Source organism: Coturnix japonica, chromosome 18, assembly GCF_054131305.1.
Source record: "Coturnix japonica strain WE chromosome 18, WE-NBRP24, whole genome shotgun sequence".
Classification (NCBI taxonomy): domain Eukaryota; kingdom Metazoa; phylum Chordata; class Aves; order Galliformes; family Phasianidae; genus Coturnix; species Coturnix japonica.
In genome coordinates, this window is record NC_140680.1 from 5,507,386 (window position 1) to 5,523,312 (window position 15,927).

At 42.6% G+C, this 15,927-nt stretch overlaps 2 protein-coding genes across 5 annotated transcripts in view; one reads left to right on the forward strand and one right to left on the reverse strand.

The window, feature by feature from the left end:
- SGCD (sarcoglycan delta) overlaps window positions 1-11,852 on the forward strand; it is a 345,566-nt gene extending 333,714 nt beyond the window's left edge. For both annotated transcript variants that reach the window (XR_014935431.1, XR_014935433.1), the window contains one exon: window positions 10,817-11,852. The gene's annotated coding sequence lies outside the window, so the exon portion shown is untranslated. The remainder of the gene's footprint in view (window positions 1-10,816) is intronic.
- TIMD4 (T cell immunoglobulin and mucin domain containing 4) lies at window positions 1,279-15,562 on the reverse strand. 3 transcript variants are annotated; one of them, XM_032447404.2, is made up of 12 exons: window positions 15,499-15,562; window positions 11,454-11,798; window positions 10,811-11,158; window positions 10,133-10,192; window positions 9,124-9,471; window positions 7,732-8,031; window positions 7,101-7,175; window positions 5,639-5,698; window positions 4,176-4,228; window positions 3,488-3,572; window positions 3,003-3,033; window positions 1,279-1,919 (listed from the first exon to the last, which is right to left on the reverse strand). In XM_032447404.2, exons 1-12 carry the CDS (start codon window positions 15,545-15,547, stop codon window positions 1,847-1,849), a joined length of 1,827 nt encoding a protein of 608 aa, XP_032303295.2. In that variant the 5' UTR covers window positions 15,548-15,562; the 3' UTR covers window positions 1,279-1,846. The 3 variants fall into 3 exon arrangements, with proteins under 3 accessions (XP_032303295.2, XP_085374898.1, XP_015731354.2); XM_085518772.1 differs by lacking the exon at window positions 15,499-15,562 and adding an exon at window positions 13,758-15,195; XM_015875868.3 differs by lacking the exon at window positions 10,133-10,192.
- Between the last annotated feature and the right edge of the window lie 365 nt (window positions 15,563-15,927).

Sequence of the window (15,927 nt, forward strand, 5' to 3'; positions counted from 1 at the left end):
TTTCTCAGTATTTCTTCTTGTTGTTTGTTTGTTGTTGTGTTTTTTTTTTCCACTAGCCAATCCCATGTCCCAAAATATTCAGATCACTCCTTTTTAACTGCTTTTCTGTACCTGCTCCGTGCTAATTGAGTAATTCAGTCACAGTCTATTCACATCAGATCCACTTCACCCAATTTAATTTGGCATTTTGATGAAGGAGTGAAGCTGGCATTGGCAAGCACAGCAAGCAACACAACGAGCACAGCACAACAGCACAAGCCCTGCAGCAGCTTCAAGGCTGCTTTTCTCCAAGTTTTCCCAGCCCCAAGCACCAGCCATTGAAGGGTCTTGCAGCTTATACTCCAGATATTGTTTCAGGATGCTCACAAGAGGGTTTTCTTGGCTTCAGTGCTTTGTGTTTGGAGGATCAAACTCACTTTGTTAGCTTCTATTTCTTCTGCATATCCCCAAACCAGGACCTTCCAGCCCATCAACCAACATGCTGGAGCCATCCCCAGCAAGAGCCAGTCCTGCTCTGTAGAAGTCATTAGGGCAGAGCACATGAATACCTGCAAATGGATTGGCTCAGTCCTGCTAATTGAAGAAAAAAAAATAAAACAAGCCATTTTGGTTGTGTTCTTAAACAAGAGTATCAAAACTGTGTGGTCCAGGAACACATGACCAGCATGATCAGCAGGGTCCTGAACCCAGGCAAGACTGAGTAGGAGCCCACAGAGGAACCTCCTCTGCCTCCACATGCAGCCACATGTGGGCTGGGGAAATCTGCTGTGCAGATAAAATTCTCACCGCAGCCCCAAGCATGACTGGAGGGGAAGTCCAGGCCTGCCACATTTTGCTCAAGTGATGCTTCCATCATGTGCTCTCAGCTCAAGGGGTCCTTTCCTGGAGTTGCTTTAGCAGGGATTGAGAACTGCAGGCAATGGAGGTAATGGGTTTGAACTGTTTCCCATGCTGATCCCACAAAGATGCTGAGGACTCCCAATGACACAGATGAACAATGTATCCCACAGCTGACCTGTCCTCCAAGCAAGCTCCCACAGCCAGTCCCACAGCACTGACCCTGCCAGGCAGACCATCAACACAAGCTGTATTTTAGAGCCCAGCTGAAACACCATTTTGCAGCTTGTCATGATGAGGAGTTCCGGCTCTTTCTCCATCTCTGGAATTGCTACAGCACTTCCTTGCAGAGCTGAGATAGCACACCAGCCGTTTCAGCACCTGGGGAATAACTAACTCCTGCTTAAATGCTCTAGGATGTGGCATAAAAAGTGCAATTCCTAGTGGTAAATTACAGAGTTTATTAGCGTAGTCTCCAAGGGTCACTTGAACATGCTGAATCAAGGGCAGCATTGGAACCCTTGAAGTGATCTACATCTTTATTTATTCTTACAGCATTCTCACGGCTTATTTTTTCTTTTGATTGTATAAAAGCAATAAGAAACTTTGTATTTGCTGATTTGTATATTTCTTTGCACTTCAAAGTTAAGCAGCACTCACTGCTATTTCTTCTGTTCCTCGCAGTCTGAGTTGTATTCAAGGAAAAGCATTAGTAAAACTGCGAGAAAAACATTTAATTTGGTATTAATAAGAACGCAGATCCCAGAAATACTACTGAATAATGCATACCCTAAAAGAAGCTTCTTTATACACTGAGCTTTAAAGGTGAGATGGCAAAATTTGCACAAAGATTTTAAATTTTCGTAGTTGAAGCTTTGGCCTTTGGTTTACACCCACTGATATTTTAAGGGCTCACAAATGTCTCTTGATGCAGCTTGAAACAGGTCCTTTCTATTTGCAGTGCAGCAGTGCTTTATTCCAGGCCATCCACTGACGATGCTGGAGCTCTTCAGAGCACAAAAAGGTTGTTTTCTCCTTCAGAGCCACTGAAAACTTTTTCAAGGTCTTCAGATGGTCTAAGGCTGTAGTGATAAGCACAGATCAGTATGGATGGGGTAAAAGCTCTTGAATGCTTTAGAGCACCCTTTCTTATTTGCAATGTTGGCACATCCCCCTTGAAACGGAGACCAGAAGCTACTGAGTCCATTGATTTCAATTGTAAATGTCTACTTATTTACACTGTGAAGTATTTACCTTGCATACGTCATCTTAACAATTAGGAAAGGCCTGCTTACAGTGACAGCTGACAGATCAACACTATGGGGTTCAGTAAGGAGCCCTTCCTTGGCCCCCAGTCCTCACCTCTTAGGTGTAGTATGCAGAGGGTGACCATCTACTATTTAAAAAGTATTTGTACTGGCAAAGAGTGATACTCCAATGGACAACCCTGTGTTTGGTTAGAGAAAATCCTGTGTTCAACATAAGCCAGAAAACATGCGCTCATTAGGAACACCTGCACTGGGTGATTCATCATACTTAAATATTCCACATCTGTTTCAAAATGGTTGCCTGGTATACTTCTGTGTGACTCAAGGAGGATGCGATGGGGTGTAGTGATCTCAGAAGTGCTGCAAGATTTACCCACTGGCAGAAGGTTTGGTTTGGGAGGGGTCTATTGCAATGGACTACTAGTTCATTGAGGACTCTTTGTAAATGTTGATCACTCTCTGAGCCAAGATGAGCAGATGAGAAAAAAAAATTGTCTATTTTTTTCCTCTGTTTACATCTTCCTTGCTTTAAACCAGCCTCACATGCTAGGATTTACCCTGTCTGTGGCAGGTATGATCATTAAGGCCCCTCCCTAAACGATTCTATGATTCCATTTGGTGAAAGAATAATGCAGATGAGAAATTTTCTTAAGGTGGGGTCAGTCTGTCCCAGTGTCACCTGCTGACCTTCCCCAGTGCTCCGAGTGTCTGTTCAACACTAGAAATGAGAGGTTTCCAGGAAGCACTGTTTGATTTTTCTGGGGTGAAGTTGTCTGATAACTTACATTATCAGCCTCATAAACCAGTACTGCACCCATTAAAATTAGTGGCAAATAACTTCTGTTTCTAAGAAAAACTACGCTGGAACTTTTAATAGAAAATGATAAAATGGATTACCTTTTCATAATGAATTTCCTTGTGTGCCTTCCTAGAAGCAAAATAACGTTGTCACAATGACAGAAAAGAAATCCACAATTCTATCAAATCAGTCAAATGAGTTCAGAAGGAAAGACAGCAACCTGCAACATTTCTGTGAGCTAAGAAGGAAGGAAAGGATCTCATTCTAAGCGACATCAGTGTTCACCAGAAGCAATTCCAAGCAACTATAGGACTACATTTCTAAGAACAAGAGCCCTCAGTGAGAATCAGAACTTGACAAGTGGATGGGTTCTTTGCACGGGTTTCCTTCTGCTGCATCCCTACCTCATCCCCATGGTGACACAGTCCTGGCCTATGGAAAACAGCTCCATAAATGAACTGCGTGCTGTTACATTGTCCATGGCAGATCTACCAGAGGATTTATCAGAGACACAGAAGGATATTTGCATTAAGCCACCAGTGGAAACATTAAAAAAAAAGATGAGTGCTTAAGTGTTACTTACGTTTCCAAAGCAATGATAAGAGTATCAACATTAAAATAATGGATATCCCTATGAGAGACACGGTGAGAATGGTGGAGATGGGAAACTGGAAAAGAGAAGAGAAAAACTGAGAAGTCTTTGAAAGCATTTCTGCGTCAGAGCTATCCATGCAGAAGTGAGCTCTGGGCTAAGAGCTCTGAAATATCTGAGGCTGAGTTTGAAACACTCTGCTCAGCCTGCCAGAAGAAGACATGTCAGGATGATCATGATAAACAGCATGAATTGCCTGTTAAATATTTAACAAACCTGCCTCGGAAGCATTTGAGCCTAAATCCATCCCACTAAACATGAACTCTTCAATAAGTCTATAGGAGCTCAGTCACCCTCATCTTTCTCTTAACTAGAGATAGGGATATGTAACAACCTCCTGAAGGGCCTCCTGCCTGCTCACACCCAGAGGACAGTACCTCATGCAGATGTGTTGGAGGGATGAGGAATTTTTGGAAGAGCCCAAACTAGATGGGACTGCAGCAGGTTTTAACATAACCCACAGGATCAGCAGAAGGTGAATACTTGGATCCTGAGCTTCTGCACAAAAGTCCAGGCTACTGTTTTACAAAGATTGTCCATTTGGCATCAATGCATTGAAAAATCACCAGCCCATCCTGCTGGCCTGGCTTCTTATTAGTCAAAAAATCGTGAAACTTACAGAAAGTTTTATCCCAGCTTTCTCTGTATTGCTGGCTGAATTCAGTGAAGTCTCTGAAAACAGAAGAGAAGTAAATTATTACTGTCATAGTCATCTGAGGTAGGGAGGGCCACTGTGCAAAGTCTGGCCCAAGTAGGAGAAATGTAGCACCTCACAACCAGCAGTTTACAATCTCTTTCAGCCACAAACTGCATACAGGCAACCATCAGGAAGTGTCAGCCTTCATCATGGAAATAACAGTCCAAGAGACAACCCATGAAGCAAGACAGAAGAAACTGGTCTCTCACAAGAGAGTTTTAACTTCCATAAGCAACACAAGATGTAGCAGAGGGCATGGGTAGTCAGCAAGGCACAGGTTTAACTGGAGGAGCTGCCTCTGTTTATCTGTGGTCAGAACTACGTGTGGTTGCTTTAGCTGGAAACCACAGGAAATACCTTTACGTTAAGATAACTTACCACAGGTCTAAGGTAGCTCTATCAAGATGGTGCTTTGGTGTATTTCCTTTCTTTCACTTTTTACTTAATCTTGGGTTATTAAAAATAACTCAGTTGTTCTGGTTTTCTAAGCTTTGGGCCTAGGAATGAAATAAACGAATGCTCAAGAAATCTTGCACCAAACTTATAGGCTGCTGTCCTCTGATCCTACTATCTTGATTTTGGTTAGTGAATTTAAAGCCACAGAAAAATTAACCTGGACATGGCCTGTGCTCATCAAGATCTCATGCTATGAAACACTGAATTATTTCAGTATTTGAAACTCTTGATCCCTCACAGGAGGCACCAATGCTGAGCAGCATCCCAAAGACAGAAGAGTGGCTCAGCTAAGCAAATTGAAGCACCTCCTTTCAGGACAGGAGAGGTTCTGTGCACTGGGTCATACCCTAATATATACAAAGACTCTAATGATAAGTGCTTCCAAATGTCTGACAAGGGAACAAGTACAGAGCCTCCTTATTAGCGAAATACATTGGAGACCAGATGAGTCACTTGACAGTGCACGTACATATAACACGCTTATGCTGTCCCAAACCACAGCTGACGGAAACACTGCATGCATGAGGCTCACAGAATGTCACCTGGCAGCAGGACTGATCAGGCAGTCACAAGTAATCCCACCAGAGCAAATTTGCATGTTTTTATTTCTTTTCCTCCAGTAGACAAGTCTTTCGGTGAATCCCCCCTGAATATCTCAGTTCACATCAGCTTCCCTATGACAGCTGAGCTGCTTTGTTTCCATCTACCAAAGCATGTGTCCAAAGACATGGACAGGGCACAGGTAGCTCACATGCATGCAATTTTAGCAACAGAAATTTCTATTGGAGTAGAAAATAGATTCTGGTGAGTAACAAATAAAGCAATTCTCACTCTGGCACACACATCCCATAGGCCAAAGTTAGGCTTTGTGGCAGTGAACCACAGCCTGGTTCACTGGTGGAGAAAATATTGGTGCCTCCTCTCCATACCTGAGAGACCAAGGGTTAACTTCGGTGTGTGAAGTGTGGTTGGCTCTGGCAGGGCTGTTGCTGGGGAAATCAGGCAAAGAAAGAAGAGAAACTAAATGAGAGTCTGCTCAGCAGGAACCAAACACCCAGCTAACCCAGTCTGGCCTATGCTTGTGAGAAATTAACTAACAAAAACAGACGAGGTTCTGCCTGGCCTTGGCTTATAACACAGCTCCACCAAATACGAACTGGGCACCATCCACCTTGTTTTCTAAGTCTCAAGTAGAATCTCAGTACCTCTGAAACATTACAGTAAGATGATGCACAGGTAGGGGCATGTTTTTTGTTTGGTTTTTTTAGATTAAGATCCGGTGCTTAACCATGCTACAGCGTTTTCAGACACATGGCAGTTTGGCTGTTGGAAATGGCATGACAAGTTTTTGCAGGGGTGGGAGCATGCATGATTCACACTGCATGGTACACTGCCTGCTGTTACTCATCTAGTGATGGCTCTTTCTAGCCCACAGTTTCCTCCTGAATCCCAGAGGTAAGCCTCTTTCCAAGACTCCCTATTTACAACAACTGAACGTGGGCATTATCCAGAATTATATCAAAAAGATGAGAAGCAGAATAATGCTGAGAAATGCTCGAGAGATCAGTTAAGCCTCTTTCATGAGCCTCCACGGGCATTCAGGAATGGTTTCCTAAACTGTTTCTGCTGCAAGTCTCTAGACCTATCAAAAGGAGATCTTCAAAAACCTAAATACTCTGTTCCCAAGTGTGCAGTGGCCTCTCCTAACAGCCAGATATGACACCATCCTTGAATTTTAGTTTTCCATTTTTAAAGTCATCATTTCCAGATGGACAGGCTCTGACACCTGAACAACATGGTCTGGTCTTTTGTACTTGACTGGGAGCCATGAAATGCAAACTCTGTGAGAGTTTGTTCATTTCTCAGGTCTGTCGTGACTTTGTACCACAGTTCCTTTTCTCTTGAAGGACAGACTGATGGTTGTGATAATTCCCTGCTGCTTTCCATCATCTCCAGGAGCACACACTAGTCACTGGAGAGCTGAGCCTGCAGCCACATCTGGCCAAATCTGCTCAATGATTATATTCAGGGAGTGTCTGAAACAGAAGGCTCAGTGGATTCACAATGAAGACACATCAGATATCTGACAATTCAGCTTGCTTGGTGACAAAGAGTGGTTTTTACTTCAGACCCAAGATACCCAACAGCAGCAAGTGACTCAAAACCTGCTTCCTTTGGAGGCCTTGAAAACATGCTGTTTCTATCTCTTGTTTCATCCTGATTTCAGACATCTACTCTACAGACCCCAAACCCTTCTCACTGTCATATACAACAAATAGCTATCAGTAAGTGCTTGGTACACTCTTAAGAATAGTCAATACTTCTGTTTATGACAACTTCATTATTTCTCTGAATATGCAACATCTGACCTTTCAGCATTACTGATCTCACCATCTATCAAGAGAGAAGTGTTGGCCTCTTCAGTTCTGTCTGCAGTCAAAAGTGTACTTGGGAATTCAGTAGTCACTGAAACAAAAAAAAAGCCACTGCTCATAACGATCACTGCTTAGGGGGTTCTTCATAAGGTGTTTAGAATTACTCATGCAATTCTGCGTCTGCAACTCAGAGGCAAAACTGAACCACCATTCTCACGTCTATGACTACTCAGAGCAAAACAACTCTTCAATGGAGCATTTCAACTATCTTTCCCAAATCAAGAAATACAATAGTGCAGGCATGAGTGAGTCTCCCAACCCAGGTATAAATTTTGCATTTATTTCTATTGCACTTGGTGAGGTTTCTGTCACCTAATTTCTCCAGCCTGCTAAAACTGCTCTGAAGGAAAAAACAATCCCGTGTTCTCTTGACCATTCTCCACGGTTTAGCATCAGTCACAACATTTGACCTCCATTTCCTTGAACGTAATATCTACAGACATTTCCATAAATGTCTCAGAGAAACCTTCTAAGCTACAATTAATCATCTGTCCTTGTGAAGTTGCTATGATGCCTAAATCAGCTTAACATGAAAAAATCTCTGTTACACAGACAAAAGAAAGCATCGATACTGGTTATTTTTGTACCTTCGGGAGGAGAGATGGGCAGTGTTGAGCAGAACACACCTTCACCCTCAGCCCACACATCAGTTGTTTGGAAATTGGTTGAAAAATCTGGGAGAGCTCCGGTAGTCACCACTTCTTCCATGAAGTTACCGCTTGTCTCATCGAATGTCTGGGGAGAGTCAGTGGTTGTAGGTGCTGCTGAAGGGACAGCAGCCCATGTGGTTGCTTGAAGATCAGGAGTTTCCTGGAGAGCAAAAGTTGTTCCAAAATGGTTGGGGGAAGTGGGAGCTTTTCCTGTGGTTGCTGTCATCACTGGAGGTGCTGTGTGTAAAAATTAGCCAGAAGAAAAGGCAGATCTCAGCATTCACAACTCATCAATTAACCAAATAGATAAAAATGACCCATTTACTAAAACACTGTGATTGAAGTTCAGATATATTTTTTTAAATAGTTGTGTAATCAGCACCAAACAAGGCTCAGGTGAGCAATGTGCAGCCTTCTGGGTTTGATTTCTTTCTTTTTTTCGTGCAGGTTTCAAACACTCCCTCTCCCTGACCCTCTCATAGAATTGAAGGACTGGAACCTTGCGTAGCAAATCTACATGTGCAGAATATTATTGCTCTCCAATGTCCTCCTAAAAGTAAAGACACTGAGTCCCTCAGTCATTCTTGATTAAAAAAAACATCCTATTCAGCCACAAGTTTCTCACTAATTCTTTCAACTGATCCTTTTTTTTATGAACTGTTTCTATCAGACTAGGAGATAGCAATGGGATTGCAGCATTTTTGCCCCACTCTCCTGATACATTGCTTACAACAGGCATATCTAGAGCTCTGTGTACATCAGCATCAATTGCAGACAAACTCCTGTAAAGACAGAAAAATAACTGTTCTTTCTGCAGGTCTGGTGACTACCATCTTTTCCCTGTGCTTTGCAATGATTTTCAGCCTCTTCTTGGCTTTGCCATATCCCTACTTTAACATGCATCTTGGCCAAATAAGGGAAAAGACATTTGAAAACCTAAGACAAAATTTCTGTACATGGGTTTCCTTGTAAAATTAGTAAAATCAAACCAATCTTTAGCATTAGATGAATACAAAATGAAAAACAGGATTGAATTCCAAATCCAAGGGCTCTTCTGATGATACCAACTTCGTTTAGATCCACAAATATAGTTGTGAAATGAAAAATATTTCATTTGAAAGGAAAGGTAATTCAAGTAACTATTTTCTCATCAGAGGTGCCCACTGACTTTGATTCAAACAGGAAACTGGTTTCAGCCCTCCACTGGAAACTACTTACATCGATAAAAACACCATCTATCAAAACCAGACAGCCAAACAGACACAATTGGGTTTCCACCTCTCCTGCAGTGTTGTGTTTCTCACAGGTTTATAAAGCCCCAAAACTCACCTCTGAGCACCACCAGCTGAATACTCCTCTTGATGTCATTGAACCAGCCCGGGATCTCCACGCGGCAGCAGTATATGCCCGCATCTTCTGCCTTCACCTCCTGAATTGTCAGAGACACATCTCCATAGGAAACGTAGCCATGCAGGTTGTACCGCTGTGATGTTCTGAATGTCACCCTGCTCCCAGTGGTGTGCAAAAGTTTGTTATTGCACTTGGAGTTTGGGCATGGGCCTCTGCCCCAGCAAATATCGGAGATGTCCTTCTGTCTTGCCACCCGGTAGGAGCAAGGCAATGTGACAGGTTGTCCTATCAGTGCTCGAACAACTGTTTCTGATGCAGTGTTCATTGCTGAGGAAAAAGAAAGAAAGAGGAGTAAGGAATTTTGGCAGCCTCAGGTTCAGGTCTCTGCCTGTGCAACACAGCGTGGCAGGAAAAGAAGCAGCACAGCCTGCAGAGCTCACTGCTGTGACCCAAGGGCTCTCTTTGTAGCCTATAGCAGCAGATGGCCCAGGGCAGGGTGGGCACAGCCAGGAGCTCATGGGTTGCTGCTGCTGGAGGTTTCTGTGCTGGAGCCCCATCCAGCTGCTGAGGGCTGCTCACAAGACACATCAACCATAAAGCTGTTTTAATTCTGCATTGACTTTTAGGAGCCACACTCTTGGGTTATGTGACTAAGTGTGCCCAAATAGGCGGTGACAGAAGCTGAGGTCTGTTGCTGATGGCATAAGCACAGATAAAAACTGCACAAATGGAATTTGGGAATTCAGCTCCCATCCCATGTCCTCTCTCAAGAGACATATTTTCATTTTGCCCTCATCCTTCATTCCTAACACCCATTCCACCCAATGTCTAAGAAAGGAAGAGCAGTTTAGCAGGAATACCCCCAAATACACAAGTACACAAAGTGCTTATCTCACTCCAGCACACGTCCCATAGATCAAAGTTAGACTTTGTGGCAGTGAACCACAGCCTGGTTGGTAGAGCAGATATTGGTGCTTCCTTTCCATACCTGAGGGTCCAAGGGTTAACTTCGATGTGTGAAGTGTGGTTGGCTCTGGCAGGGCTGTTGCTGGGGAAATCAGGCAAAGAAAGAAGAGAAACTAAATTAGAGCCTGCTCAGCAGGAACCAAACACCCAGCTAACCCAGTCTGTCTGGCAAATGCTTGTGAGAAATTAACTAACAAAAACAGACGAGGTTCTGTCTGGTCTTGGCTAACAATGCACCTGCACCAAACGAAAACAGGGAACCATCCACCCTTTCTGTCACCTTATTTCTTTGGCCTGTTAACAATCCTCTGAAGGCAGGCTCAGTTGCCTGTTCTCCTTGCCATTCTCTCTGCTTTTGCACCATCCACAACATCTGATTTGCGGGTCCATTTTGATAAGGGCAGTGAGGCAGTGGCACAAGTTGCCCAGAGGGGTGGTGGTGCTCCATCCCTTCAGACAGCCAAAGGTCAGGCTAGAGGGGATCTGAGCACCTGATGGAGCTGTGGGTGTCCGTGCTCAGTGCAGGGGAGACGGACCAAATGGTCCTTAAGGATCCCTTTCAACTCTAACGATTCTATGATTCTAAAACATACTACCTATATGCATATCCAAATATTTCAGATAAACCTTTCAAGCTACAGTTAATTATCTGTCCCTGAGAATCAGACAAATAAATCACTGGTGATGATTATTTTTGTACCTTCAGGAAAAAGGATTGACTCTGTTGAGTGGAAGATGCCATCGACTTCAGTCCTCACATCAGCTGCTTGGAAACTGGCTGAAAAATCTGGGAGAGCACTGGTTGACACCATTTTTTCCAGAGAAGTGCCACTCACTGTCTCATCAAACATTGGGGAAATAAAAGCAGTTGTTGCTCTTGGAGACTCCGTGGTTGCAGAAGCTGCTGGGTGGACAGTTGTTGTCAGGAAGACAGCAGTCTGCACTGTTCCTTGGAGATCAGAGGTAGTTTGGGGTGCAAAAGTTGTTTTTCTGGTATGTTTTGTGGATTTGGTACCATTTTTCTTTGGCTTTTTCTTCACAGATGTTACTGTATAGGAAGATTGTAACCAAGAGATAAGGTGAATCACAGCATTCCTTGAGGAAAGCCAAATAATTTACCAAAAATTATCTACCTACTTAGATGTTGTGACTTAATTAAGGAAATTTACTGTTTAAATTTACTGCCTAATTAGCAGAAACCAAGCCTCAGAAAGAACAAAGCCCATATCTGTGGGTTTGATTTGTTTCTAGGCTGCAAGCAGTTACTCCTTGACACACTCACAGAAACAGAGGAACCAGAATCTTATATGGCTCAAAAGTCCAGAAAAGACTCCAAAACTCACCTCTGAACACCGCCAGCCGAATGTTCTGCTTGATGTCATTGAACCAGCCTGGAATCTCCACGCGGCAGCAGTATATGCCTGCATCTTCTGCCTTCACCTCCTGAATTGTCAGAGACACATCTCCATAGGAAATGTAGCCCTGCAGGTTGTACCGCTGCGATGTTCTGAACGTCACCCTGCTCCCAGTGGTGTGCAAAAGTTTGTTATTGCACTTGGAGTTTGGGCACGGGCCTCTGCCCCAGCAAACATCGGAGATGTCCTTCTCTCGTGCCACCCGGTAGGAGCAAGGCAATGTGACAGGTTGTCCTATCAGTGCTCGAACAACTGTTTCTGACACGGTGTGCACTGTTAAGGAAGAAAAATCTGAGAATAAACGTGTGCATGTGCACAGTGACAAAAGCTCAAGTCTGTTGCTGATGACCCAAACACAAACCAGATGTGTGCAAACAGAATTTGGTTATTAGGCTCCCATCCCCCTGCCTGTTCTAAGAGATTATTTGAAAGTTGTTCAGAAATCTGGTTTGAAACTCATCTGGTGTTCTCAGTCCTCCATCACCTCCTCTGAACAAAAAAATTCTGTCATGGTTGCCTTTCCACGACAGGCTCAATAGTAGGGGCCAAATTACCTACTCTTGCATGAAATTAAGTCCTAATTAAGTTGGCAGAGCAGTGGGATTTGCCTATGGGAATCTATTCTTATTAAGCTCCCTCAGTCCCTGAGCAAGCCCTTCCAACTCTCAGTTACCTGCAGACCTGTGTTCACAGGAGATTTAACAGCTATTGTTAAACCAATGTTAAAAACAACAGATGCAGATTTGAATTGTGTTTTTACTCCTGATGACCAGCTCTTCTTCAGGTTTAAAGCCAATACCCACCTTAGCATATGGCTTGAATCTTTGTTACTATTCCCTCTTAACTTTCCATGCAATTCCCAGATTGCCCTGAAAGGGATTTCTTCCTCATGAGAGACACTACAGAGAAATAAAAGTTTACATATGGTGATAAATCTCCTCTGGTTTATGCTCATTCTGCCTTTGTTGGTCCTCCTGCCTTGCTGACTTTTCCCCATGTTATCATTTAAATACAGTAGAGAAGGAACTGAGGAACGTGGGGAGCATTCAGACCTGGTCTTCTGCTACAGCAAGAGAATCACCCCATAGATCTGAGATCTTATGGTCTGTTTCTTTTCCCCAAAGAGGACTTACAGCAGTTGCTGCTGTTATAACCAGCTCTGGCAGTGGTTTGCCCAACATTTCTATTTTGCCAGCTGTTTAAATGTCTTTTCTTTTTGGCATGACTCCCAGATAGCAAACAGAGATGTGGCCAATTGTGTCCACGTCTCTCGTTTTTTCTTTAATGGACTATTCCCCAGGTGAGGCTTGAGTCTGTGGCAGGCTGCCTCATGACTTGTTACTGGGATGACATTTCAGCTTCATTATCACTTATCCCATTGGCAAGATAAGTTGAATGGTTCAGGTTTCCACTGCTCCAAATGCTAAAAGAGTAGGAGCAGGAAAAACAACACACAATATGGCATGAAGGGCAGAAGTTTTAGCAGTGAAACAAATGACAAATTTGCAAGGAAAAAAGAGAGAGAGAGAGAGAGAGAATTTCTGACTACAGCATAACGTTTTGCAAAATGGCTGCTTGTTTTACTACTTGGAAGAAGAAGGTTCATTTGTCTTATTACAGCTAAACAGAGAAAACAGACTCTTGGTGACTGGAGAACAAAATAGTTCATCTGTTTGGCATGGAGTTAGTCACTGGAGCAGGTTAACATATATTTTCAAGTCACTCCAACAAAGATGTATGTAAAACCAAAACCAGCTTGAACTATTCCTGGAGGTGACATCACTGCAGTTTGAGGATGAATGGACTTATCTTCTGCTCTTGTTTCATCCCAACATTGCACAATGCAAAAGTAGCTTCATTAAGCAACCCTTTAACAGATGAAATTCTGCCTGCCCCTCTCTTTAAAATAAACAGAGATTTGAACTTATTAAAAAAAAAAAAAAAAAGAGGGAAGATGAGGCACCAGAATGTCTCCAGGGCAGTTTCCTGCAAGTACTGGTGCCAGGAAGTTATATCTTTTGCAGTTTCAAGTCCTCTTTTAATTTATGTGAAGCTAATGTTCCTAACATCTGCCTGCACTGCAGGTTAGCAGGGAAAGCTTTGATACCACAACCATCTTGCTTCAACAGTACGAACCTCTTAGCAAGGACCAAGTAATTTTTTTCTCAGCTGCGGAATCTTCCACAGACACATTTCCCAGAAGAAATAGTAAACAGGATTCAATTTAAATACCTTTGAAATTAAGAAAGAAGTTCCTGACACTGTTCTGTCCTGACATCCTAGGCTTGTCCATGGCAATGACCTGCCTAGCCATCCGGTCTTGACTCAAGGTGCTCTGAGCATCAGCTATGCCTGGGCAGTCCCACTGAAGTCAGTGAGGTCTGTCACTCTGAATCTTTAATCCAAGTGAGAAAGAAATGCATTCCAGATATTTATTATATATTCCAAGACAGGAAGGTATTCATAATTGTTTAAATTGTTTAAATCATATACATACATATATATATACACAGAGACATATACAGTTTCCCTTGGAATAACCCTTAATGATAGATAGCATTAAGTAGTGTATTTATACATATATACGGTTTTATCTCATGCAGACTGGCCATTGGATGGTCAAAAACATGCAAGACATCTGGTAAAAAAATAAGTTTTTTCCTTGATCAGGGATAGCTTCTCCCATTTTATTGCAGAAGACAACTGATATCTTTTCCCTATCAACCTTATTTTCTATTTCTCCTTAAGGCATTTGTAGTAATGAGACGTCAAAGAAAATATCCTATAAACCAAAAAGAAATATTTTACTATCTATCTCGAGCCTGAATGTACCCTTTCTCGGTGCAGAGCTGAGTTGAAGAGAAGACAATAACAAAAATCCTCATCCTTCACAAGTTCTACATAAAAAAAAAGTTTTTGAAAACATGAGCAAATGGAGACCAGTCCCTCCAGTTTATGTTGAGGATGAACATATGGCAAGGAAAGAGACCTCCTATTTCTTCTGCTGAGTCTGGCAGAACACCAAAAATATTATGGAATTCCCAGGCTTCGTGACAGTGCCACCTGCACTGCAGACACCTCAGAGTATTCTGCCACCTACCAAAGTTTTTCCACTACTTTTCTAAGTGAATTAATGACAGTGCAATTGCTCTCATTATTATATTGGATATTTCATCCTGGCAGAGGTTGGTCAATTAATATTTTAGTCACCTAAGGCAGCATTTCCTGAGATGTTGGAGTGATTTACAAACACAACTCTCACTAGGAGCTCATGCCTCTCTGGAAGTGGGTAAAGACACATTTCATGAGCCAATTCATTCAGTTCATTCAGCAATTTGGAAACTGCATCACTGATGCCTAAATTTGCATGCAGAAATTACTACTATTTCTTGAGGGTCCGTATTTTAGATGGGCAAACACTCAACATTTGCTTTTAGAAGGAAAGTAATCTGCCACGCTTTCCTTCATGGTTGAACTAGATGATCTTAGTGGTGTCCAACCTTAATGATTCTTTGATTCCTGTGACAGTACACAGTTCAAAGCAGCAGACAGTCCTCAGAGTCTAAGAAAATATTTTCTTTATCATGTATACGTGTTCATTACTCAATCAATATTTCAATTCCCTGGCTTGGGCTGTGTCTGCCTTGGGTCATAGCAGAGACGCAGATAAAGAAGCAAAGCTGGTGAAACATACTTAGCAGCAGTAAATAAATTAGATAATTTGGGGGACAGAGCAAACTAACAAAGCTTAGAGATAGAAGAAACCACACACATTTTTAAAATTAAAATAATATCTTGAGTTGTTAACTCTAACTCTGTAACTTAACTCCAGGAGTTAATTTATTTTTGTTTTAGTTCTGTATACAGTAACACCATTTCTCCCTGCGATGCACACATACATGGGTACAACAAGCGCAGCCATTAAAATCTTTGTTTTCTGAGCAATCCCACAATCAAGCAGGTGAAGACTCACCTATAAAGGCCTGTATCACAATCCAGCGAAACAACACAAAATGGGACATTTTGGCTGAGGGCGACCCCAGGGTCAGTGAGCGGAAGGAGAGAAATCCAAGCCTTATAGCTACCATAAAAGATGCTGAGTGAGCCCAAATGAAGTTTCATTTCCCCATTTCTAGATTTTACATACCGCAATTGCTTCTGTTTTCCGGATAGGTGCCTTCTTCCCCAATCCCTTTCCAAGGCACTGAGCATCAAAGTTCAAAACTGTTGCATGGGTTGTTTTTTTTCCTTACCATGAATGCTTAAGGCTGATTACTGTTACGTGGTACTGAGCAGCAAGAAAAAACTCTTACACTCTTAAACATTTGGCTTAATCTCCACCTGTGTCTTAAGTTTTCCCAATCCCTTCTTTGCCTCTGATTCTGCCTTCTGCTTCAGGACC

Bases quoted from the DNA above. Each gene is read 5' to 3' on its own strand.
- TIMD4 (XM_085518772.1), bottom strand. From the start codon at position 13,839: ATGGCTAGGCAGGTCATTGCCATGGACAAGCCTAGGATGTCAGGACAG. The intron at 11,799-13,757 runs GTATTTAAATTG...CTTCCTTAACAG, and splicing joins CTTCTTTCTTAATTTCAAAG to TGCACACCGTGTCAGAAACA. The intron at 7,176-7,731 runs GTACAAAAATAA...TTTTTGTTTCAG, and splicing joins GCCCATCTCTCCTCCCGAAG to TGACTACTGAATTCCCAAGT.